A 24,113-nucleotide genomic window follows, 5' to 3' on the forward strand; every position below is an offset into this window, starting at 1 on the left:
TCCTGGACAACCTCCACAACATCGGACTCAAACAGATCATACCAGAACCCACGCACTCAGCCGGACACACCCTCGACCCTGTCTTCATAGCAGGAAACTCCATCACCTTCAGCCACACCTCCGAATTCCCATGGACGGACCACCGCTGCATCCATTTCACCTTCAAAACGAACATCCCTCGCAGACGTCCAAACCAGCTCCAGTGAAGGAACTGGAACAAGGTCACATATGACCAACTCGCCACCTCCCTCAGCAGCTCCGCTTCCATGGCCACAGATGACAACCCTACCACCACCGCCCGTACCCTACACAACTGGATCACCATTGCCCCCTCACGAAAACTTGTAAGCAACACGCCAGCAAAGCCAGCTGGTACTCAACCGAACTACGAGAATCCAGATGAACCTGCAGATGCCCGATAAGCTTTGGAAGGACTCCAAAACCCCAACAGACCTCGACAACTTCAAAGCAGCCACCACCGCCCACCTCAAACTCATCAGATACTCAAGGAAGAAAGCACTCCAGGACAGAATCTCCACCCACACACACAACAGCAAGTAACTCTTCAGCATCAAAGAGTTTGTCAAACCCAACAGTGAGACTACCGACATCCTACCCTCCCAGGACCTATGCAACAGACTCATTGCCTTCTTCCATCACAAAATCAAGACCATCTGTTCCAACTTTGACAACAACAATTTTCAAGAGGAACCCACACCCACCTCTCCCTACACCACACAGCCGACACTGGACAGCGGGACCGCCCTCAGTATCGAAGACACCCTAAAGACTATGAAGACAACCCACTCCGGGGCCCCCGCCGACCCATGCCCCCACCACATCTACCACAGAGTTGCAGACATCATCGCCCAGAGCTTCAATGAATCATAAACCGCTTCTTTGAGACCACTTCCTTCCCTGACTACTGGAAACACGTCGAGATCAATCCTCTTACTGAAAAAACCCTTGGCGGATCCCACTGACCTCACAAACTTCAGACCAATCTCCTTACTCTCGTATCCGGCGAAAGTTAAGGAAAAAGCCGTCAATAGTCAACTCGCCTCCTTCATAGAAGAAAACAACATCCTTGACTCCTCCCAATCAGACTTCAGGAGAATCATAGACCCGAAACCGCCCTTCTCGCTGCAACAGACGACATCTGCTCCCTCATCCTCCTGGACCTCTCCGCTGCCTTTGACACTGTCTCACACCGCACCCTAGCCCGCAGACTACACGATGCAGGAATCCAGAACAGGGCCCTCGACTGGATCCGCTCATTTCTCCCAGGCAAAAGGCAGCATGTCAGACTCCCTCCTTTCCGCTTGGAACCCACACCGTCCACGTGCGGAGTCCCCCATGGATCCTCCATCAGCCACACCCTGTTCACCGTCTACATGGCCCCGCTGGCATCCATTGTCAGATCACATGGACAAAAAAGAAGTACTCATCATGGGCCCACACCCCGACTCATGGAATGATACCTGGTGGCCCCTCACCCACGGGAACGCTCACCTCCCCAACGGACCACACACGCAACCTCAGAATCATCCTGGACTCTGAACTCAAAATGGACCGCCAGATCAACGCGGTCATCTCCTCCTCCCACAACGCCCTCCACCTACTCCGTAAGACCTTCAACTGGATTCCCCTTGAACACAGGAAAACCGTTACCCACGACCTCATCAGCAGCAAACTGGACTATGGCAACGCACTCTACGCCAGGATCAACTAGAACCTCACCCGCAATCTCCAGAACGTCCAGAATGCCACCACCAGACTAGTCCTCAACCTACCGCCCCACTGCCACATCAGCCAACACCTATGGACACTACACTGGCTCCCAGTCGAGAAGAGAATCATCTTCAAGCTTTTCATCCACGCCCACAAAGCCCTCCACAACACCGGACCTTCGTACATGAACCACACCTCCTTCCAAGTCCCCAAAGATCCCTCCACTCAGCCCAGCTCTCTCTTGCAACGGTACCACACATCAAGAAGACCAGAAAAGGAGGACACTCCTTCTCCCTCCATGCAGCTACGGCAAGGAACACCCTCCCTCTCCACCTCCGATAGACACCAATACTCTCCAAGTTCCTAAAGGACCTCAAGACCTGCCTCTTCGACGAGTCACATTGATCAGCCAGGAGCTGCGCGCCCCCCCTCTCTACCACCCTCTCTAGTGCCTTGAGACCCTTTCGAGTGAATAGCTGCGCTTACAAACCCCTGATTGATTGTGTGTTTTCTGAGCAAATCTTAAAGTTTGTGTACAATGACACTTACTCAAACTTCTCACTGTCCTAATTATTATTTATTGTTGCCTTACATACATTAGCATATATGATTGTTTTATGTTCACACACCTTTAACTTTGATTCATAGGTGAGGACATTTCTGTGTTTCACAGTTAAGGAGTATCTTTATCTACCTTATAGAGGCATATACTGTTTAATAGACTTAAGCTATGTATTGTGACAAGTGTTGGGTGTTTTCGCGGTAGTCATGCAGAACGGTTCTTCCTCGCTACGCCTAGGACTCCTCCCAAGAAGTGGCATAAATGGAAGAAAGTGTTTGAAAGATATGCAAAGGTGTGTGGGGCATCATTGAGTACAGAGTGGAGGTCGTCTCTTCTTCATTGTCTGGGGTCTGAGGGGCAGGAGATTTTTGATCACCTGCCACAGCTTCCTGTTTCAGAATCAGAAGATTTGAATGAGAGTGAGATTTGTATTAAAAGATTAGATAGACATTTTGTGCCAAAAGATAGTGTGATACTAGAAAGATACCACTTTGCAAAGTGGGTGCAAAATGAAGGTGAATCTGTTCAATGCTACGTTACAGAGTTAAGGAAACTTGCCTCCTCCTGTAAGTTTGCTGCTCTTGTTGAGCAAATACGAGATCAATTCATGTTAGAGTGTGACATGGAGAAAATAAGGGAGGAAATGTGGATGAGGGATGAACCCTTGTTAGAGGAGGTTCTGCAGGTTCCTAAATAAGTAGGACTCTTTGAAGTGTTGCAATGATTAAAAAAGAAAAGGAGAAAAGTGTATAGATGGTGAAAGAGAAGCTGAAGAAGCTTAACGTTAAGAGTGAAACGAGTAGAGTGAAATACAAGGTGCCACTGCGCTAGTGTTATAGACGTGACAGAAACGGTCACCTCGCTAAAGATAGGATGGGTCCTGCTTTGAAAATAACATGTACAAAGTGCATTAAAAGGGGGCATTTTGCAGTAGTGTGTAGGAGAAGAAGTATATCACTTAGAGCCTGATTCTGATCCCGCTCGGAAGCACTCCCGACGGCATCCGTCAGGAGTGAGTCCGAGTCGCACATGCAATTTCCAGGCGAATCGTACAGCTGTACGAGTGAGCAAGTACGATGCGAAAATTGCCTCACACTCCGAGAGACTCATACGAGTCAGCGAGCCCCTCCAAACAACTCTGCCATGGCTGACGCGCACAGCGCAATGGGGCAGATTCCTGGACAAACAAAGACAAAGCATGCGTCAAGCAGCCGGATCGAGTTAGGGCCTCCAACTCTAAAAAAGCGGTGTGAAGCGGACTTTGGGGGTCCTAAGCAGGCCCCCCCTTCACCTGGGGCCCTATGACTCGATCACTGGGGGGGGTTCCCAAGGGTCCCCCCCCTATACATGCATGCATGGTGCGGGCAGTCCTGAGGCGTCCCCGTGACAGGGGACTCCCTTGTCGGAGACATGCTTTTTTTCTGTCTATGGGAGCCTATGTACGCAACGTACACCATGCTCCCATAGACTTCAATGAGGCTGCGAGCGACTAGAGTCAGTCAGCGCTGCACCGCATCGTACTCTGTCACTTGGAGCCCGAATCACTCGGAAAGTTCTACGGGTGCGAGTCATCCGCAGGGCTTTCCCAACGAGATCCGAATCGGGCCCTTAGTGTCAAACAGGTAGTAAAGGAGGATGATCAGGATAGTGACTGTTGTAATTTTGAATGTGTCAAATTGTCTTTCAGATTGGTGGAAAGGATGGTAAACCCAAACCCCACTCTATTGACAATATTTTGGTTGAGGGAGAACCAACCAAGGTATGGTTTGACTCAGGTGCAAAAATCACAATATTTTCAAAGAGATTCAAAATAACCCATTTGCATATGGTGGGGAACCAGTATGACAATGAGGCTATGTTAAAGGGTTAATTGAGTACAAGTAGCGATACGTGTCAGTGAATATTTATGTTTCTGAAAAAGGAGACAGTATAATAAGTTGGATACACCAAGGTGAGCTTGGCGTCATGTTAGATCCCAACAATGACCCTCCTATTCACCAAAAGAGAGAGTGAATTTGGTCATGGACAATGTTCCACCCGGTGTTAGTGATCAAGATGACCAAAATAATGATTTTCCCAATGTGTTTAGAGAGGAACTGGGTTGTTTGAGGGACTATCAGCACAAAATAATTTGATATCTGGGGCAAAACCAGTATTTTGTGTGGTGTGGCATGTGCCCATAGCCCTCAGAGAAAAAAAGCAGAAAGAGATTGAAAACCTTAAGGATGCTGGAATAATTAGAGGAAGTTGAAGGGACAGAGTGGCTTGCACTGGTGATTGCAGCTCGAAAAGCGAATGGTAGTTTGTGTCTCTGTGTGGACTTGAGGCATTTAAACAAGAACGTTATAGTTGATAAGTATCCTCTTCCCAATATACCCCAACTATTATTGTTACTTGGTGGGGCGAGAGTGTACAGTACCATCGATCTCACCTCGGCCTACCATCAAGTTGAACTAAAAGAATCCTCTAGAGATTACACCGCATTTATCATTCCCTTTGGCACATTTAGGTATGTTTGGCTGCCGTTTGGATTGGTTTCTGCGGCGTCGGTTTTCCAGCGTGCCATGGAGAGAGTGTTGAATGCGGTTACAGGTGTGTGGGTGTACCAAGATGATATTCTTGTTTTTGGCAAGGACACAGAACACAATATCCGCCTCCTCTGGGAGCTTTTGGGTAAATTTTAATCATTGCAGTCTCACAATAAAGTCAGAAAAATGCAGGTTTGACACTACTTGGGACACACGATTGAGGGCAAAGGATAATACCCACAGCTGACTTAATTAATACGATCTTGCGCATGAGCTTGCCTTCTTCATGGGAGTTGATGACATTTTTGGGAATGACTGAATATTACATGTAGAGAACTTTGTGGAGTGGAGTGTCAATATGAGGCATCTATTAAGAAAAGAAGCTGGGGGGAGGAGCCAAGCTCGCGTCCGAGATGGCCGCGTTTTAGCTCGGCTCCGTTCACTCTCCTGTCTACAACAACTATCCTGTACTTTATCCTGCCCCGGGAAGTATTCTACGATGTGCAGTGGAACGACGATACCTCACAGGCACTTACCGTTTGCTCCGGTGGTTCCTGGGTGTCACGGATCCTGAGTTACGCCCCTGTCTGCTTCGGGGCCTCCGGAGCGGCTGGGCCTGGCGCTCCTTGGCGGCGCCCGGGCTGGGCGGGGCGCGGTGGCCGGCCCTTGGTGGTGGTGTGGAGTCGGTCGGAGAGGCCGATGTGCTAATAGACCGCTTGCGGCCCCCCGGGCCTGGTCCGGCGGTCCTGCGGCCTGGTGTTGGGGCGCTGCCTTCCATGGACGGGGTTAACCGTACATCTGGCTCGTCTCCCCTTTGTTCTCTGGCCCGGCCATTTTGAGTTCCTCCGCCCGGGCTCGGAGAACGGTGCCGGCGGCGTGTGGGGTGCCGGCACATCGCCTTCTTCTGGTGGCCCCCCTTCCTGCCCTGGTGGCACCTCTGCTGGTGGCTGCCGGTATCCTGTTTTGCCCCGCTGGTATCCGGGCGGGGGTCAGTGTTCGCAGCGGCCCCGCCGGGCTTCTAAGATGGCGGCCGGCCCCATGACTCTCGGCCTTGCTGGGACTGGCGATGCGGGTCCGCCGCACGGCACGCTTTCTGAATACTGCAAAGGTGAGCCTACGCTTGGCGACATCCTCGCCGCCCTGCGCTCCTGGGGGGCGCCCATGACCGCACCCATCGCTATCCTGGAGAGAGGTCCCTTGGCTGGGCCTGCCGGGCCCCCCCCCCGGTTTGTGCGGCTTCATCTCTGTTGTGTGCTGCTGGAACTTTCCTTGGGGTCGTGGACCCAGAGGCTGCTGTTGGTGTGGATATACGGAAGTCCGCTGCCCTTCTTCATCCTGTGCCTCCTTCTGCTCCGGAGGTTCGCCAGCCGGATCCCGTCTGGACCGACCTCGATGGGTCTCCTTTTCCTCTTTTGCCTCACATGGCCGAACGAAGATCCTGTGACTGTGCCGCTGGACCGGCTTTCTCCGTGTTCTCATCGGAACTGTGCCTGCTTTGCCTGAGGTGGTTACTGTACTTTCTGGATCATCCGGATCGCGATCGCTATGACTTGAGTGTATTTTTGATTCGACTCCCTGTTATTCACCTCCGGCTCCTTGTGATCTGGTTCCTGGTTCGTTGGACTGCTACAGTTTGCGAAAAACGAGGACAGGGTTGAGCTGATTTTGCCTCTGTGGACTGTTATTTTGTGGTATGGTTGGGTGATCCGTTTATAATTGTATGAGTATGTTTGATACTTCTTTGCGTTCCTGGAGCTTATCCGTGTGTTTACTATCTTCCCGTGGGCTCTGAGTATTTTCGGGCGGGGGGGTGGGAGCTGAAGGGGTTTTGATTATGTGGCTCCTCTCCCGCTGTTTTTCCCTGTTTTCCCATCCCCCCCTTTTTATCTAAGTGATTCTTTCTTTCCATATTTCTTCTATATTTCGGGTTCTAATTAGGGCGACAGGCACGCTGCTGGGGGGTAGGCCATAGCCTTCTGCAGGGGTGCAGGGTGGGCTGTGCGGGGTGGTGGGGGGTCTGTTTTATTGTATCTTCCCTTGTTCCCTTTTTTGGTTCTATGGCTCTCATGTATCCCCTTATTTCGTGGCGCGGTGTCGGCACGTCGCCCCCCGGGGTGTTTGTGCTGGCGTGGCCCTTTTGGTATGTCTGCTGTCACGGTTTACTACGCATTCATTTCTCCTGTTGCCACTAGTTCCTTGTGCCGAATTAGTATTGGGTGCTTTGTTAGTCGTGGGGGGCGTGCACTGACGCTGCGCCCTCACTTTCTCCCTCCTTTTTTCCGATGTCCTTTTCTCTTATTTTCCCTTTCCCCCCCCCATTTTTCTTTTCCTCTCCTGGGTTGTTGTAACGGAGGGCTTTTAGTTTTGTAAGCGTACTTTTCGCTGTTTTACTATTATGTGCCATGGTAGTGGTGGGAGGGCGTTGAGCAGCGATTGTGATTGTTATTGATGTGGGACTCACGTTCTGCCTTTGCCAAAATGTGATTGTTCTTTTGGTCTTTTCCTGTATTCGAAACTTCGGCTTGCTCACGGCCCACCGCGGCCCTCTGGACTTTACAGATTGTCATTATCCTGCGAAACCCTTTTTTCTATTATAAAATTAACCTACTCTTATCCTGTTCGTGATGGCGGCTCGAAGACTTGTTGCCTTTGCCTTCATATGAGCTATTTAGAAATCCTGTTGTCACTCCTGTATTGCCTCGTATGTCTCTTTATTGTGGTGGCCGGCCCGGTGGGTTGTAGGCCCGTATCTGTGAACGCCTTCTGTACAATAAAGGTTTTAAAAAAAAAAAAAAAAAAGAAAAGAAGCTGTATTTGCATGGGATGAAGCATGTGAAAGGGAATTTATACTTTTGAAAGAAAACCGTAGCACAGCTCCCAAGTTAAAGGTCTTTGATCCTCAAAAGAAATCAGTGATCACTACTGATGCTAGTTTCAAAGGCTTGAGTGCAATATTACAGAAGGAAGAATGTGATGGCATGAATACAGTTATGTTTATATAACGCATCCTAAAGGACACAGAGTCAAGAAATTCAGTTATTGAGCATGAGGCTCTTGCTGTGTTCTGGGCAATCAAGAATTTAAAGAAGTTTCTGTGTGTGTGGGGAGGTTAAGGTCAAAGGAAAACTGACCATAAACCTCTCAGTGAGATTTTTATGGAAAAAAATAGACTAGGTAACATGAAATATATTCCAGGGGTAGAGAATGGTATTGCTGACACGCTGTTCAGGTTGGTTCAGAAGGGGGCCATAAGCAAGATGATACTGATCAGTTTGATGAGGAAACTGAGTTTTTGTGCATGTTAGAAAACAGTGTAATTCCAGAACGGTGGTGTGAAAAATTGAACTCTGATGTCTTACTCAATGAAGTGTTGTCCATGGTGAAAAAGGAATGGCATGAACAAAAGAAAGGGTCTGATGGCTGTAGGGCATTTTGGGGAGTAAAGGATGAATTGAGGACATGCAGTGAACTTTTGTTTCAGGGTACTCCCTTACTATATCCTAAGAAACTTCATGGCGAGTTAATAGACTTGGCTCATGAATCTCATTTTGGCATGTCGAAAACAAAAGAAGGGTTACACTCTTATTGGTAGCTGGGGATGGACATACAAATTGAAAGGGTTATAGGAGATTGCTTGCCATGCTCTCCAAGTGAGAAGTCTAAGAAAATAAGAGTACAGCCCATGATGGTCAGAGAAAGTCCATCCAGGCCATGAAAAGAAAATGCTTTAGACATTCTTCGTCCAATTCATGGAAACGGTCATCATCAGACATATGCGTTGGTGGAAGTTGATATGTATTCAAAGTGGCTTGAAGTGTGGCTGACGATGGCTGTTGAAACTAAACATGTAATAGACTTCCTGAAGAGTCTTTTTGCAAGCAAAGGAAATCCAGAGACTCTTCTTACGGACAATGGCGTCCAATTGGTTTCTAGAGAAATTGAAGAATTATAGAAAATGCGTAGCATAAAACACAAGAGGTGTGCACTTTATCACCCAGACACAAAATGGTATGGTGGAAAGACTAAACAGAGTTCTCAAGGAAACTATCATGTTGACAAATTCCAAATCTTTGAATTGGAAGGAGGAGATAGAGAAGAAAATTGAGATGTATAGTTTTACTCCTCATAGCACAACAGGAAGAACTCCGTTTGAACTATTTAAAGGGAGACATCCTACTACCTTGATAGAACCTTCTTGGGTGAGGAATTTCGAATTAGAAATGAGAAAGGATAAAGTTGCACATAACGGAGGTGAAAGAAAAACTGAAAGAGTGAGCAATAGGAAAATAAATTTTGATAGCAGGAAAGCTGTAAAAAAAAAACATGGTAGCAGTGGGTGACATTGTAATGATCAGACGCTCTGGAAGGGGTGTTGAGGAGCTTAAGATCTCAGGACCCATTCGGGTTGTCAACGTTTTTGACAATGTTGTCAAGAAGCAAAATCACCGAATATAGAATTTTGGCAGGGTTGTGGTGTATAATGGTTCATTAAATTCCTCCGGGAGGAATGGGTGGAGAGATGAAAATCAATGGTGGAGTTAACAATGCATAGGAAAAGATCAGGCCAAGGGTGACCTCTAGGACAGTGAGAAACCTGTTTATTTGAAAGATTTTGTTCAGTGAATTAACTAGCACTCTCTTCATCAGAGGCAAAGACTTTACAACCTTATTATTTGTACATATATTAATTTGTTGAAGGGAGATTTTTGGTATCTGGGCAGTGGGTGGTGAGGTCATGTCCGAGGTGGCACTGGAATTAGATCCCTGTCATATCAGTGGGCAGAATGTTTGATGTGGAAAAGAGATTAACAGTTGTGCGGAGAAGCTGTTGGGAGATGGATGAGTTCTTCCACTGGAATAAAACTACTTCTCTTGAATACAATTCTGCCTGAGAAGTTTACTGGACCTTTACATTGAGCGGATGTCACACTAGCTCAGTTGCGGTACGAGATTCCAGGGCAAGATTATTTCAGGCAACTGGCTCAGGGTAAGAGAAGGATCTGCTTCCAGTCCTGGCCAGTGTATTTTTGGAATTCTCGATAAATGACCATAGGCTGATCATAGATTCCTGGGGTGGGGGTGGGGGCTATGGCTCTTGCCCTTTCCAGACTTGCAGATGGTTTCCCTGTATCTCCTGTTTCTTTATTGTAAGGAGTTTTCTCAAACTATGGGGGGGGGATTACATCATATGGTCCTGTCCTCCTAGTACAACTGGAACTGTAAAAATAATTCTTATCTCTTCTCTTAATGACTCAACAATTTGTGATTTTTGTAGTGTTGAGGTGTAAATCCTGTCACAACTACTCTTCCTACAGCACCTGTAACGGCATGATTCAGAGCAATATTGATTGTTGCTGTTGCATTAGGAATTGCTAATGTCTGATTTGGTACGACTCGTGATAATGGTGTAGAAACAATTACAATAGAAGTTGTAACACCTGGAGCAATTATAGTAGTGGCTGCTTCAGCAGGTGCAGCTATAATCGAGAGTGCTGGAGTTGGTCCCCCAATCTGAATTATATTCAGTCAACCGGGGCTGTAGCCACTGTACCACTAGTGGTTGTGACACTTTATGAACCGGATGTTGGAGCTGCGTATGGTGGTGGAAATGAGGACAACAAAGCATCTAATATGTCATCCTTCATATCAGTATCTGTTTTCCTTGTGGTCTCCTCATATACATTTCCATTTTTCTGATTCTTTTTTAGGCTTTTTTGTTATTTTTTCTGGGTGCAGGCTAGCTCCTTCAACTTGACATTTCTACCATATCTCTTGTATTTCATCCTATTTATCATCAGCTTATTACGTACTGCTATATTAGCTATATTGTGATACCTTTCTTTCTCTTTGGAATGAGCAGTTTGCTCCCATGCATTTAATGCTTCATACTGTGTCGGTCAAGTAGGCGGCTTCAACTCCTAAAACTTGTACATTATATTTTCAATAATATTTAAATCAAATGTACCATATAGTGAAAATCCTAATGCTCTCTCTCTTTCCATGATCTTGTGTCATTGATGAGGCCACAAACATGTATGGAGCCCTACATTTGTCGCCTTGTAATGAATGACCTGGCATGTCTTCTGATGGAGCCTCTTCGCCCTCACAAACACAGATTTGCACATAACCTCTCATTGAATCTCCAAGGGCTTTACAACATTGCATGATTCTAGAAAGTCAACAATAAATGAACAAATATCAATTCAATTAGATTTCAATGTTTTTGTTCAGTTCTCAATTCCGTAAAAATCAGTATTCACTTCCAATTCCAACACAATCCATCTACGTGAGCCTATCACAATACAGTACCTGACGATTTATCAACCAATACCAGCGCTGCACTGTATACCGACTGACCTATCCCAGTGTGGCACGCTCTGATGCAATTCTCACTCCTCACAGCAGTTCACCCTCCTTTACAATTTTGTCATACACTAAATTCCACAATTTTTAAGCAAACACAATAAACAAATAACTCTTATCTGCTCCACTAAAGAATTTAATTAAAAGTAGCTCATTCACACAAGAAACAATCAGAAATAACACTTGCTGACTTCCTCACATACACACACACACACAGGCGAAGTCTCAACCAGTGGGAAATCATCCTGACTGATATAGATTCACCTTTGCACAAAAGGTTCCACTAACACCAATCACTATTCGTACAATCACAACACTTCTTTATAGCCCTATCTCAATTGTGCAGTAGATGGTACCTCACAAACCGACAGAACAAAACGTCAGGAGAAAAGTAATACAACAATTGCTTATTTATCTATTTTATCTTCTCTTAGCCTAATTAGCGATCTTGGGCTACTCCTAGTCTGATACAAAACTTCAACTGCTCAACATCAAATGCATAAGCGCAAATAAACTATAAACTTTACCTGAACACAAGACACATAACTTCAACACAATATCATAAAGTTAACAAAGACAAATGGGACGCACAACCCTATTGATACTCACATCTCCATGACTGACACCACCTTCAGGACTTCAAACTCTTTCAGTCTTCAAGTTGAGGCTTTGGACTTAAGGGAAGGGGCACTTCTAAGCTAGGGCAAATATTTCATTTCGAGCTCCTCTTCTCCTGGGCATTAACCATTACTCTGCTACCACTTGAAGGCACAGGGAAAATTGTATCTCAGATTTTGTGTGTAATCATTAAATAACCCCAGTCACTGGTCATATGGATGGACCTTTGTTCGGCAACAAGGATATTTTAAAGAAGCAATCATTTACATCAAGCACCAAGAACAGTGAAGTTCATTTGGGGCCCCACAATAATTAAGAGAGTTGACGTGAGTTAAAGGGCATTATTAACAAGTTTAGTAAGTTTAAATTGTTTTATTCATTAGATATTAGTCTATAATCACCATTATTACCAATTCCAATAATCCATTAGTCAGTATATCAAAACAAGGTAAAATACCAAATGAGTAAATATTACAGATAAAATTAAAATAATACAGCAAGCATGTTCTATAAAGGAATTTCTCAAATCTAAATTAAGCATTAGAATTGAAATTTCATAATTAAGTCAAAGTAAAGGAGTCAGGTCAGAAATCCAGTAAATACTTCTGATGAGAGAACAAAATGCATAAGCATGAATCCTTTGCACTAAAAAATGATTACATGTTTAAGATGGAAAGTATTTTCAGATAGAAGTCAGCAATCATTTTTTGAAAAGGAACAGGTAGAGAGCTAATCCTAAGGATCTGAGACTACTACTACTAAGACTATTCTAGGAACATGTGCTAATATAAATGTGTTAAAACATAAATTGAAACAATTGACACATCCCCCGTTCTCATCACCGGATTTCAGAAAATCCCTGGGAGCCGGTAAAATCCCTAGTTTTCAACATCTTCACAACAGACCACAGAACCAAGTCCTTGAAAAGATACTTTGTCCACACCTTGCGGTTCAGACAGTTTTTCCAATGAGTCATACTTCCTGCCATCTCTTCTCCTCCTTGTGAGAGCCTCACTATCAGCTGTCTAATACATAACAAATACCTATTCACTAACAGAAGGCTTCTGGAACGTTACAGCATCTGCAGTGGACGAGAAAAATATCTCGTGCAAAACAGTTCAATGTGAAAAACAGGCCTTTCAATGCTTGTGATTCCCAAGTATGGTTATCTCTTACAAAATGTGCATTGATAATACGTGTTATATTGCATAAACCTGTGCACTTTCTATTTAAATGTGTTTTATCTGTTTGGACCTAGGGAGGATCATGCAATAAACTGGTGTCAGTTGAAAGAGTAGGAGGAGGGCCAGTGAAGGACCCTGCTGGTGAATCTCATTTGAAATTCCAGGGTGCGTAGGCGAGTGGGATGATCAACTAGGTCAAAGGCAACTCACAGGTCAGGCAATACGAAGAGACAGGGGGGTCATCTCCATTGTCTACTATTTCGAAGGTAGTTGTCACCATGTTGCAGCGTGATTTGGGGTCACATCACATCAGAGATGCTTTTTACTGATGTGAGCTTGGAATGCTTTTTTAGTGACCTTGCTGATGAAAAGTAGTTGAGTGATGGGTTGCGAGTTGGCAAGGTCATCAGGGTCTAATGTAAGTTTCTTCAGGAGTAGAAATCTCTGGCTAGTATTGAGAACGTTTGCGAACATGTCCTGAGTGAGCTTTAATTAAGGATGAGGATAAGACATCATCTTCTATAGAAGAGGAATGGAGGGAGTGGATTATACAGAGATATGCGAAAGATACAGCTTTGAAGACTGACCCTTGTGAAATTCCACTGGAAGAAACGTGTGTAAAATTTGAAGCAGGCTTGGGGTTGTTCATAGGCTGTTGGATCTTCTGTATTTTCACTGAAGAAGAGGTTGAAAAGAATTGCACTGGTTTGTGTGGGGGAATATGTGGGTCTGGTGAGGTTTGATGCAGTGTTTGATTGTCTTGTAAAGCATTCTGCTTCTGTTGGTGGTTTCAAAGATTGTGTTGGTACAGTACTTTGGTTGAAGTGATGAGCTGTCTGGGTGTTGCATGGAGGGACTTTGGTATCATTAGATCAGTGGAAGTTCTGCTTTTCTTCCATTTTGTTTCCAGTCTGCAGGAGGATTGTTTATTATCAGAAATGTCTTTAGAGTACCAGGGTCCTGAATACATGTATGTTCCCATATTTCCCCCCAAAAATGTAGATGTTGTTTACAAGGGTGTTGATATCTGACATGGAGTTGATAAGGTGAGAGATGAGGTTGAGCATTAGGTTGTTGTCTATGGAGAAGTGTTTGAAGGATCTGAATGTTGAGTCTTCTGTTTTGTGCTGACGTTAGTTTGTTGGTAGGATGCTGAGCAGGGAGACATGAATGGCAAAGTAGTCGGTACAGTCAAGTCATTCTGGTGCTTTACAATGGACGGTTGGTGATGTTGAGAAGACAAAGTTGAGTATGTAGCATTTGGAGCGAGTTGATTGTGTGACATCCTATACCAAATTCAGTGGGTCAATGAGGTTGAAGAGAGTGGCTCTTGTTTTTTTGGGGGGGATTGTGTTGTCTTGGAGTTGGAAGTCATCCAGTAGGGTGTTGTGGGATGTCGGATGTATGAGGTGCAGAGAATTCATGACTATCTTCTCTGTTTAAGAATGCCATAGATGTGCTAGTAGTGGGGGATCACTCAGCATGGCTGTCTGATTCAGCCAGAAATCTCCAACCTTTTCAGTAATAAGAGCGATATATGTTCAATGAAAAGTATCCTGAACTACTTCTATTATTAAAGTTGTAATAGTCACCACATCAGGCAAGATTACATTAATGGTCACAATTTGCAAGATTACCACCAGTAATCACTTCAGTGTATCAGGCACAGTTGGCAACATCAATTTGACAAATGCTTTGCCAGTGTTGGATGTCTCCATATGGGTAATATATAACAGACATAGCTGCAATGCCCATGGAACCAAGGTAATATTATTAGTCATATGTTTCCCCAAAGCTGTATGATTTATCACTCAAATAGCTTTAAATATATTTCGGAAAGACAATCATTGTTTTCAACACATCCGCTTACGAGTTGTGAAAAAACACAACTGTGTCCTGAATGCAGACTTTTCAATGTAGGTATACCTGTATTAATTCAACCATGCAAAAGCTTATACTTTAGTTGGCTGTGCTGTGCATAGGAGAGCTACATACAGGTAGCAGAAGAGCTATCCGTAGCTCCCAATCTAATTGTTGGAAAGCCTTGATCAAGCCAATTAGTGCCAATGTTAAACCTTGACACACGTTTATTTTTGTAATTTATCTTTGGCTGAAAATACCATACAATCGCCAAACACCCATATTTCAAAAATTAAAACAGATATTGCTATTCCATCTTTGTGAGTTTGTAGGCAAAACTACCTGTTTCATAAACTTTCACATTAGTTGCCACTGTCAAAGCGGTCAATTTAGAGTTGTATCAATTAACACTGCTGCAAAACTAACAGTCTGTATTGAGTTGTACACCCTTGGTCATACAGGCACACTTCCGGAATGTGAGTATTTGACATTTTAAGCAGAGCATACAGTGATTTGAGTCCTTTTTGCAAGCCTCAGACCATACCAGAGGCCAACTCAAAATTTTCCCAAAATAGAAGAATGGGAATTTTGCTGGAACCATATAAATTCACCACAGTCATAATTTGTTAAAATATATTACCCCAAACAATTGATGTCTACTGTTTAGTGCTGAAGCACTCAAATGCAAAATTAATACAATTCACTACATTTTAGGTACATAATGTATTTATACAGAAATAAACACACACAAGAGGATCACGTTGCATGTTTTTACTCAGTAGTGCTGAATTGGCTTATTTGGTTGTAATAGGAGAAAAGGAACTTTCACCAGTTTCATGGTCTTGGTGAAGTTTTGAGTATCTTTTAACATACATTCAGTGAGCTTCACAAAATCCAAAACAAACAACCTTCAAGATCACCATGGAAACAGGGACTATTTAAATAATGTGACTACTGAAAAATATGCAGATAGGCTGGTATTTGCCAATTTGGCAATAGAACAAAGCAAGCACCCCTTCCTTACTTTAATTCTGTTTCCCCGTGCTGTTTTATCTGTAATTGCTAGATTTTCTTGTGCAGGGAATATCTTCCAGTTCGATTAAAAAAATAAAACACTAAAACACCAGTTGGGTACTAGTAGAACCGCTGTGGTTCTTTCAACTTCTCAAAAAGATAAAGAGTGATCCCACTCACCAAAGGGACAGGAGCTGAACTGACACTATGTCAAAGAAAATCTCCCTTTAGGTAACCACAATAGCACACTTCAACAATCACTTCTCACTCAAACCAATCCGCATAAAAATTGTAACAGAAGCCAAAAAAATCAAATGCATGAGTGCTTTTTCACCAAGTGAATGCAAACGTTAAAAAAAAAAAATAGTAAAAAATGTTTCATCAATTTAACACATTGCCTTTTGGTTTTTGTTGATTTTAAATTGTACAATTATTGATGCTTGTGTATGTACATATGTTCTACGCTATAAAATCTTAGATTGTGAGTGTATTTTTGATGCTGATCATTTCTATTCTGTGTAATAATTTTCTTGGTGTATTTTGTATAAAGTTGCTAGTCATGACATCATTTGCATCCAATTAAGTTTTTTAACTTTTTAAATTGCTGAAACATTTTTTGCTAGATGTTTTTTAACGTTTGCATTCACTTGGTGAATAAAGCACTCACACATTTTCGGCTTCTGTTACAATTTCCATGCGGATTGGTTTGAGTGAGAAGTGATTTTTTTACATAGTGTCAGTTCTTTCAACTTCCAATGACAAAGAAATAAACAATGTAGATGACATTTACAGCAGCACATTTCACCAATTTGTTCTTTCCTAGATGTCGGTGATGGCGCAGAATAAATCAAGAAAATCAAGCGATGTTCTACATCTAACAGGAAGAAAACTTGAACCATCCAGCTGGGAAAATGAATTCTCCTGCGACAAATATATGTTTTTAGATTTTTGTGGAAACATTACTGGTTATATTGATGGACAACAATAATTCCGATGTATGAGGGACATTTCCGGATATCATCATTTTTAATTCTATATTTATCATAAATTATTGTACCAAATGATCACTGACACAATTTTGAATAGGAATGCAGGGAAAGAAGTTGCATGATTTTATTTTTATATGAACCAAAGTGTGTCCAGTGCTGTGGATGTTATATATTGTTGTCGAGTTCATTATCAGCCATGTGCTGGCCTACTGGCAAGTATACAGCTCCAAGACACCTCCGGGAATTTGTGCGCTCAATACATTTTATAAACATAACATAACATATTGCAGCAATAAATGCATACCGGTTATTATAGTACTTTAGAGTTTTATAACAGTGAGGCACTTGATGTCACAATACTAAGAGCACAATAGCTGTGCAACATGTTTTCTAAATTTAGTTTTTATGGCATAGTTGTACTATTCTTTTCCTGATTTTCCTGATTAAAATGTTATTTATAACCACTTTTGAAAACACAAATGTTTGCATACAAAAGTAGTGGACATTTACAATGTTTTAGAGTATGCACATATGCCAAAAGTACGTAATAGTTACTTAAACGCAATTGGTATTATTTTGTGATGAAGCATGATGTAGCATAATTACTGATTGCATATTATAATGAATGTATGTATGCATATCAGGTTATAAGTCACAAACTGTTTTGATTCAACTGAGGTATTTGAAAGAAAATATATGAACATGTCAAATCTGTGGGCCTGCTAATAAACGCAGTAAGCAGAGCCTAAGTCATTTATTGCTTTAAAGTCGGTGAAGTTGTTTCTTTTTATAAACTATTATGTTGGTTATAAATAACTTCAACCCTTGCTGAGGAAAAATAAATTAGCAAACGTGCTGCCATCAAATATCATTCATGAGTACACAGGTGAAAACAGTGCAACATACATGTTTAAGTGCTGCAGCATACAGTAGCTTTAAAGAAAGAACCAGTAATTTGACATTATCCAGCACATTAATCCACTCACTACCTGGCAGTCCATGTACCTCAAACCCCACCTCAGGCACGGTGTGCCTATACATATATGGTCTATTTTCTGTTCCCAATGGCACAGCTTGGGATGTATCAATCTTCCAAAACACTGTCATGTTTAAATATATAAGACCAACTATCTCATTCAATTTATAGTGGGCGGGGGTGAGGGTGCTCCTCAACCAGTTGATTATTATTTTCTGTTTTGCAGGCAAGTTTGCAGGCCCCGACAATTTTTCTTCTGCAACTTTTAGCTTTGAATAATTAAGCAATATAGACAGAGACAGGCAGGTGTCTGTTTCACAAGTGGGAATCTTGTCATTGTTGAGATGCTCTCAGTATGCAAGCAAGCCTTATCCAATGGTTCCTTGGAAGTGGTAGCCCTAGATTATTTTCTGGGATGTGTTGCACAGACGCCACCTTATTAGAGTAGGTGGATGCTGTTAATCAGCTTACTATTTAACAACAAGGGGTGGTGATGGACAGAGTTTCTGAATTAAGCAGAATACTCTCACCCAGTCAAGAGATCAGGGCTAGATCCAACACCGTTTTTTAGCTCACTGCACCATCCCAGTTCAGAACCTGGCTATATGCAAATTAGTCTGTTCCTGTCCCAGTGCATGATGGGAACAGGGCAAACCAAACTACCAAGCCAATTCTTACACTGGGAAGGAAACAAGCTTCCGGGGACCGGTTTCTGGCATTTCAGCCGTCGTCGGCCCGGCTTGCTTGAATCCTGATGGTGCAATGAGCAAGGGACTCACATCTGAGTATACCCTTCCACGCTTAGGGTGGACAAAATATTTAACAACAAGGGGTGGTGATGGACACAGTTTCTGAATTAAGCAGAATACTCTCACCCAGTCAAGAGATCAGGGCTAGATCCAACACCATGCTTAATTCAGACACTCTGTTCATCACCACCCCCTTTTCTGAATCGTTAATCAGCTTACAGCAGTCCTCATCAGTTACAATATACTGGAGTATACTTGTATCATTTGGGTTTACAGTAGGGAAATCCCATCTAGATGTGGTAAGCACTTATATTTGTATTTATTTTAGCGTCAGAGTAGCAGATGTACACATTGTCTGTTAAACTGCTGCAACTTTTGGAACTAAAAGCATTTCCAGCAGGGACATCCTTCAGCCATTTAAATCACCAGGGTCATCCACCTCTTCATGTAATTTGCAAAAGCCTCTTAATTAAATAACCTTGCTATTCTTTACAGATTTATGCACATTGATGCCTAAATACAGTTATTGGGCCCACCAAATAGAAAGCTCAGAGTCCATTTCTTATGACATTTAACCCTCAGGAATTACTCTAATTTATAGGGATGCCAGATCTCATTAACAATGTACATATTAGGTGTCAAGTTGTTTACTGGCCCAGCCCAAGGAAGCTAAATGTAATCTGTCTATAAAAAAAACATACTCAATGGCATATACCCCCAACATCTTCTATATTACCTCGATCTATACCAATAGGAGCATCACTGCCAAGACGAAAGGAGAATGCAGACAACAGTTTGTAACTTTATTTCCAGGAAGCTAGCGTTATTGTCAGGACAGAGCAGGTTCATCACACCTTGCAGGTAGTGAGCACACCCATATACTGCAACAGTTGTTCGGAAAACCAAAGATATTAAATCAAAAGCCTTATGGGTATCAAGGGTGGTCAACACTGTATTCTATTTCCATGGGTAAAGGCATTGCACAGCCTTTGTGTATTAGACCATATTGGACCATCTTGATATGATTAATAAATTCGCACAAAAAGAGAGGGCTGGGGAGATTTAGAGACATGAAGGTGTTCACTCCCAAATCAAATATCTAACACACCCAGAAACACCTGGGTCTTGAGACGAGTCAGATAAACTTAGCTGTACAGGAATGTTCCTTCTTTAGGACAAATTCCCTTCCCCACCAGAGGTGGCAGGATTCATCTTTGGGAACCTGCTCACACCATGACAGCTGATCACAGTGCGGGCTACACCTCTCTCTCTAGAAAGGAGGAGCTCTTCAGATGTTTTAAGAGAGTCTGTAGAAACTGTGTGGTGAGCCAAAGGGTGGCGAGGCTCGCAGTGCATGCCATAAGTGAAAAAGTGATCTACAATTTACTCCAGGGCAGGTGTACAACTTTATTTGTACATCCCTGGGTCAGGATCAAATATGAGAGAAGGGCAACTGCAGGTTTATTGACCCTGCTTACATGTGTCACTAAATATAGGCCACCATGTTTCTGCCAACTAACCCCTCAGAAGAGGTGTATTGGCATTCCCCAGGACCTCTAGATTGCTTCTGCTCATATAAAGTGCTCATAAAAGGAAGAATACAAGTACAAAGCCAAAAAGTGGTCCGCAGTGAAATTTAACAGTGGGTCCACTGCAAGTCCACCTGTAGGAAACACAATGACAGCTAGGTTATTATCATAATATCAGTAGATCTTACATAGTGCCACCACCTGCTCAAATTCTGGTGAATCATAAACGCCACGAATAAGTGCATTTTTAAACCAATCAAATGTGGAATTCAACAAGAACCACAAGCTTACCTGCAATTGTCGGGTGTTGTGCCTCAACTCGAGGGACCCTGGCAATGGGGCTCAGGTTGCACTCTATCCTACAGTGGGAATATAGGAAAGAGTTACAAAGGGAAGGTATGTAGTGGTCTGGTTAGTAGGTATCGATAAAGGTGATACTGTGTCCTCAAGGAAATCGGAGAATAGCACCAATAAAACACAGAGACAAACAAGCTCGAAAATGAGCCAAGAATTAGATCAAACTCGGATGAGAAGCATCTCTAAGTTTATTCCAAGACATTCTTACACTCTTGCTCCTCCATTTAAAGCTGCTAAGTTGACCATGTAGTTTTTTAAACGAAGCTTGTTTAAAATGTAAGGGGAGAGCATTAAAAATAGAACTACATTTTGGGAGAATCATAATTTTGACTAAATTGGCCCTTCCTAAGATAGAAATCAGGAAGTAGGCCCAGCTTAGCAAGAGTTTTTTTAGACTCAGGCATGAGTCTATTGAAATTAATGTATGCCATTTTCTCAAAGTCCTTTGTCACTCAGATTCCTAGGTATCTAATTTCTGTTTTATCTAGATGTTTAGGATGATTAAGGGTGGGTCCGTTCCACTTCATAGTCTCTGTTTTATCTTCATTGACTAGGTATTCCAAGATTTTCCCAAAACTTTCTTCTACCTCCATGATTGCCGGCAGTGCAACCTCAAGATTGCTTGTGTGAACTATTAAATCGTCTGCATATAGAGCTTCTTTTTTATACCAATACCAAGACCGAAATGGGGGTGTGGGAGGAGGGGGGGGTATTCCTTCCTCTACTAAAGTTTTCCTCGCTAGAGGCTCTATATACAGATTGATCAATACCGGCTAAAGAGGGCAGCCTTCCCCTCTTTATCCAAAAGCTTTCAGTGGCAGGTCGGAGTCACATTTGAAAAAGGCTACTTGTGTGGGTGGCACAACCCGTTCTGCAGGCCCACTAGTAGCATTTGAGTTACCGGCTCTTGCACCCTCAGTGCACTTTACTATGGACTTAGCAGTAAATCAAATTTGCCAATCTTGGCTAACTATTCATAATTACAATTTACATTGGGAGCACTTGCACTTTGACACTTATCAGAAATGGCAAAGTGCCCAAAACATCTAAGCCAGCAAAAATTAAACCCAGCACACAGTCAAAAAAGCAGGAGGTAGATGCAAAAAAGTCAGGGGAAACCACGCCAAGGATGCCAAGTCTAACACAGCGTAAAGTTGGTTTGGCACGCACTGTATGTGGCTGCCCTTTGCTACAGGGTCATTTTTAACTGTTTCTGTAAACTGCTCTGTTATGCTTACTATAGATGCACACTCCCCTGGCCTGCCTTTACAATTCTGACAGATTATTGCTGCAAGGACATACTGTGGGCCACGTGTTCTTTAACCCGTTGACCGTGGCGCGAATTGCGCCGCGGTGCTGGCAAAATAATGAGTGGGCGAGGTTCGGGCAGCCCCCGGCCATCCTCCGCACACGCCCACTGTGACGTCGGACGGCTGGGGGCCGTCCGACGCATTGCATGGAAGGGGTTAAGGCAGACCCTTTATGACATTGTCTTGATATATGACAAAACTGCGGCCCACTGCCTATACCTAGGTTTTAAAAAATTTCTAACTCAATGTGAAGAGGCGATACGCACCTCTCTTCCCAATGATGAGTTTACATATTTATTATTTAGATCACTATACTAGAGCAGATTTCACACGTACATATGTCTTATAGAATAGAGATGCTCCCTATGTAAGCTAAACCTAACTCTTGGCTCATTTTCTTTTTTTTTTATATTTCTTTTTATTGATTATAAAACAAGCAAGGCATAAACAAAGTACAGAGTGCTGTTACGAGCATGAGGTCAGACAGTGAATACAATAAAAATCAAACATTACATGTAGGTGGGGGGAATCATAGGGGCAAACAATAAATCAAAATTGCAATCAGTGAATGCGGGGTTAGGGAGACATCGGAGTATCAATATTGTCTATCACTGGGGGAGTGCATATATCTCCTCGGTAGGCGTTTCACAGTCCCCACACCCTCTGCCATTTCCGTGGACGGCCCCGGGCCACATATACAGTTTTTTCCCGAAACATGCACCAGTCCATGTTTTCCTTCCAAAGTTCGACTAGAGGTGGTCTATGCGAGCCCCACAGCTGTGCAATGTCACGTTTTGCTATCATGTCACCCAGGGTCGCCCATTGAGTTTGAGCCACATTATAATCAGTGGGTTCCCAGACATTCAAAAGACAACATCTGGCTTCCGGTAGGAGAAAGACACCCGTAACCTCCTTCATCACCTCATATACTCCGTTCCAATAGGCCACAATCTCAGGACACTCCCAAAGAATATGAAGAAATATCCCCACCGAGCCGCAGCCCCGCTTGCATAGCCCCTCATCAGAAAAACCCATACGGACTAGACGGGGCCCAGTAACATATACCCTATGCAGAATCTTAAGTAGGACCAGTCGAAGTCTAGCAGGAATCCCACTCTCCTTAGGCGAGGAGACAGCAGACTGCCAGTCCTCATCATCTAACTCGAGGCCATCTTGGACCCAACGGTCACGTAGTGGTAGCAGGAGATCCGATCTGTCATTAATCAATTTTTTATATACCAGGGAGATTGTACTGTCAGGAACGTCTTGGCTCATTTTCGAGTTCCTTTGCCTCAGTCTTTCATTGGTGTGGTTCCCCACCTTTCTTGAGGACACAGCATCACTTTTTTTTATCAGTGTCTACTAGCCAGATCACTACGTACCTTCCCTTTGTAACTCTATCCTATAGTCCCGCTATAGGATAGAGTGAACCCTGAGCTCCATTGACAGTATCCCTCAAGATGAGGCACAACACCCGACGACTGCGGGTAAGCTTGTGGTTCTTGTTTGAACACCAAGTCTGATTGGTTTTACATTCACTTGATCATGGTGTTTACGATTCACCAGAATTCGGGCAGTTGGTGCCACTTTTTTGTAAGAACTACTGATCTAATGATAATAACCTAGCTGTCGTGTATCCTCCAGGTTGAATTGCAGTGGATAGATACCCTGTTGAATTTCATTGTGGACCGCGTTTAGGCTTTGTACTTATATTCTTCCTTTTATGAGCATGTTATATGAGCAGAAGCAATCTAGAGGTCCTGACGAATGCCAATGTATCTCTTCTGAGGGGTTAGTTGGCAGAAACAAGTTGCCTATATTTAGTGACACATGTAAGCAGGGTCAATTAACCTGCAGTGTCCCTTCTCTTGTTTTTAATCTTGACTGAGGCATGCACAAATAAAGTTGTATGTCCCTTTTTCACTTATTGCAAGCTCTGCGAGTCTCACCACCCTTTAGCTCACCACACGGTTTCTACCAAATCTCTTAACCGCATGCGTGCGGCGCATTTTCCCGCTGTGCGCTGACTTTTTGAAAAACCCGCGGTTCATGACGAGCTCAGTATTTCCCCTTTGTTCTGAAGATCAGCTACTGCCACAAAGGCGCTCAATTTATTAGGGTGGGTGATCACAATTGTGTATAGAATTGGAAGTTATACAAGAACCCTTCTTGGCTGGAGCTAACATTTGGAATGGAAGCAGCTCTGTCAGGACCTATGATCTGTTGGATGCTAGGCGGCATTTCTACCCCATGGAGAATGTGTACTCATTTCACTCCCTGGTGCATGACAAATTTAACAGGATACACTTTGTGCTGGGTAGGTGGGAGGATGCACATGTTTGA

At 43.4% G+C, this 24,113-nt stretch overlaps 1 protein-coding gene across 1 annotated transcript in view; it reads left to right on the top strand.

The window, feature by feature from the left end:
- The window catches only part of HEPACAM2 (HEPACAM family member 2), a 497,170-nt gene extending 479,554 nt beyond the window's left edge, over positions 1–17,616 (top strand). Inside the window, exon 10 of the mRNA XM_078663656.1 lies at positions 16,684–17,616. Coding sequence (XP_078519782.1) covers positions 16,684–16,693 — 10 coding nt within the window. The 3' untranslated portion in view covers positions 16,694–17,616. The remainder of the gene's footprint in view (positions 1–16,683) is intronic.
- The last annotated feature ends 6,497 nt before the right edge of the window (positions 17,617–24,113 follow it).

Source organism: Lissotriton helveticus, chromosome 10, assembly GCF_964261635.1.
Source record: "Lissotriton helveticus chromosome 10, aLisHel1.1, whole genome shotgun sequence".
Lineage (NCBI taxonomy): Eukaryota > Metazoa > Chordata > Amphibia > Caudata > Salamandridae > Lissotriton > Lissotriton helveticus.